This window comes from Curcuma longa, chromosome 5, assembly GCF_044706935.1.
Source record: "Curcuma longa cultivar G26 ecotype Majalengka, Jawa Barat chromosome 5, ITB_CL_G26_1.1, whole genome shotgun sequence".
NCBI classification, from domain to species: Eukaryota; Viridiplantae; Streptophyta; class Magnoliopsida; order Zingiberales; family Zingiberaceae; genus Curcuma; species Curcuma longa.
Window position 1 is genome coordinate 8,770,646 of NC_133865.1, and position 2,184 is coordinate 8,772,829.

The window sequence follows — 2,184 nt, forward strand, 5'->3', positions numbered from 1 at the left end:
TCCATTTAAGAAGCAACTTGAACTTCCAACTGATCTTTGGTGATACTTATTGCAGGCACTGTATCAGATATCATTTTCATCACGTTTAGGCCACGTAACATATTCATGCAGAGTGGGGAAAATTACAATGTGCATTTTGGAAATTTTAATCTGCAGAGACCAGGCTACCAAAGAGAACAAGCAAGCTAACTGATGATATAGTCAACCCAGTTCTGCAAAGATCACACACACAGGACACAAATGAATCTCACTTCTACTATTAGTTGCAATATGAAGCGAGAGATCTGCTGCTGGTAGATAATCGAACTTCCGGTCATCCTTGAAACCATTGGTTTGCCCCTTTTCATTGTAGTTTGTCTGACGGCACCTTTAACTGTTGTCACAAACAATCAGGCAGAGAAATACCAGACGAACCAATAACATCTGAGCAGTGCAAATGCAAAGTCTGATAATGTTTAACATGAAATTTTAAAGTTTGAGAAGTACCTTTGCTTGGAGTGCCTTGTGGTATCTGTATCCCTGCGATCGATCATAGAAAGAAAGAAAGAAAGAAGTTAGTTGTGGCATCAACCTTGGTTACCTTTTATTTGAGGAAAGGAAACTATCATCTCATTTGAACCGAAACCACCAAGATTCACTGACCTTGTCTGTGCCGTAAATATAGTCACAGTAGGTAAATACAGAAGCAAAATTGCTTTGGCTCTGCCGTCCTACATAGTGATGATAATCATGATATTCGGCTCCTCCGTAGAAGGGAACATATTTGGTTGGAGTCCAAGGGAAGTCATATCTGTTCATATGTTCATAGAGGCATTCAGATATGAAATTAAAAGATCAAACGAGAAGATCAAATTAGAACAGAGCTGTAGCCTTCTTTCTGTCATTTTGAGCTTATTTTCTTTACAGAAATTATTTTCAGAAACTGTTTTTAATCATCTTACAACACCATTCCTTATTTCCATGCATGCACTGTTGATTATTAATGAAGAAAGGGACTGGTATCCAACCAGGAGAGTCCAAGAAGTCACCTTTTTGACATACGTTGTTCATGATGCTGTGAAATCTTATAGCATAATCACAAGGATGTAATTGTAATGGATCAAAGAAAGGTAAGAAAACGTTTCAGATAAGCTTAAACGTAAGAGAAAAGATGGGGGATGAACGAGGACAATACCCACTGTGGGTCTCAATCGCTTCGAGCTGGCGGAGGACCATCCAGAGCCAGAAGATGATCGTGTGACAAGGGACGAGAGCGGGCCCTGCAAAGGAGGGGATCCCAAGGAGGAGCACCTCAGCCCAATGAGCATAGGGTGCTGCAAAGCCGATCGGAGCTGTGAATTCATGGTGGACGCAGTGGATCTTCTCGTACCCCCACTTAGTGTGCAGTAGTCGGTGAATCCAGTAGTTGAGGTAGTCCTCCACCAAGAAGTAAACTAAGAGCTGCACAGCCGCCTCCCAAAATGAGGGAAGGAGCAGTCCCGTCCCTATTCCCACAAACTACAAAAATCTCTTTCAGTTAAAGATTGAACAAGGAATGCAGACGAAAGAGAAAGTCATTTGAGAAAGATTGCTTCTATGAATTAAGCAATGGAATCGAAAAGACGAATAATGCAAAAACATATATAGAAGAACTAAACAAAATAGACCGAAGTGATTGAGAAGGGACCTTGACGACGGGGTAGGACGCGAGTTGGATCGGGCCGATAACGAGGGTCAACCCCCGCATGACGTCCTTATAGCACTGGAAGAAGGATGTCGGCGGATGGCGAACCTTGGGCTGGATCTTGAACGGCGAGACGGAGGCGGGGAGGCCGAGCTCGACGAGGGCGAGTGGAAGCGGGGCGAGGGTGAAGATGACGAGGAGGAAGATAATGTTGTGGCAGTAGAGGAGGTAGTCGGGCATCCGGGCAGAGTAGCGGAACCAGACGGCCTCGGAGAAGCTCAAGCTCCGCCCCAGCGCCGCTTCCGCCTCCACAAGTGTCGCATACGGAAGCATTTCCGGCGCTGCAGGAAGCGGCCGACAGCTAACGAGGATCCCTGCGCGCCGACGAAGATACTCCTCCGTATCGCCGGGAAAGTTATCGGCTTCGGTGATCGGTGATCCGCCGCCGGTACTAGTGCCACCGTCACGGAGGTCGTCGAACTGCAGAAGACAAAAGCGATGAGTTGCGTGCTCTTATAAGT

General features: G+C 45.7%; 1 protein-coding gene across 3 annotated transcripts; it reads right to left on the minus strand.

Moving 5' to 3' along the window:
• Window positions 1–2,184, minus strand: LOC141829367 (very-long-chain aldehyde decarbonylase GL1-10-like). Of its 3 annotated transcripts, none has more exons than XM_074716822.1 (5): window positions 1,667–2,184; window positions 1,175–1,497; window positions 643–790; window positions 487–519; window positions 1–357 (listed from the first exon to the last, which is right to left on the minus strand). In XM_074716822.1, exons 1-5 carry the CDS (start codon window positions 1,994–1,996, stop codon window positions 202–204), a joined length of 990 nt encoding a protein of 329 aa, XP_074572923.1. In that variant the 5' UTR covers window positions 1,997–2,184; the 3' UTR covers window positions 1–201. The 3 variants fall into 3 exon arrangements, with proteins under 3 accessions (XP_074572923.1, XP_074572921.1, XP_074572922.1); XM_074716820.1 differs by having other exon boundaries at window positions 259–373; window positions 1,667–2,180; XM_074716821.1 differs by having other exon boundaries at window positions 259–361; window positions 1,667–2,174.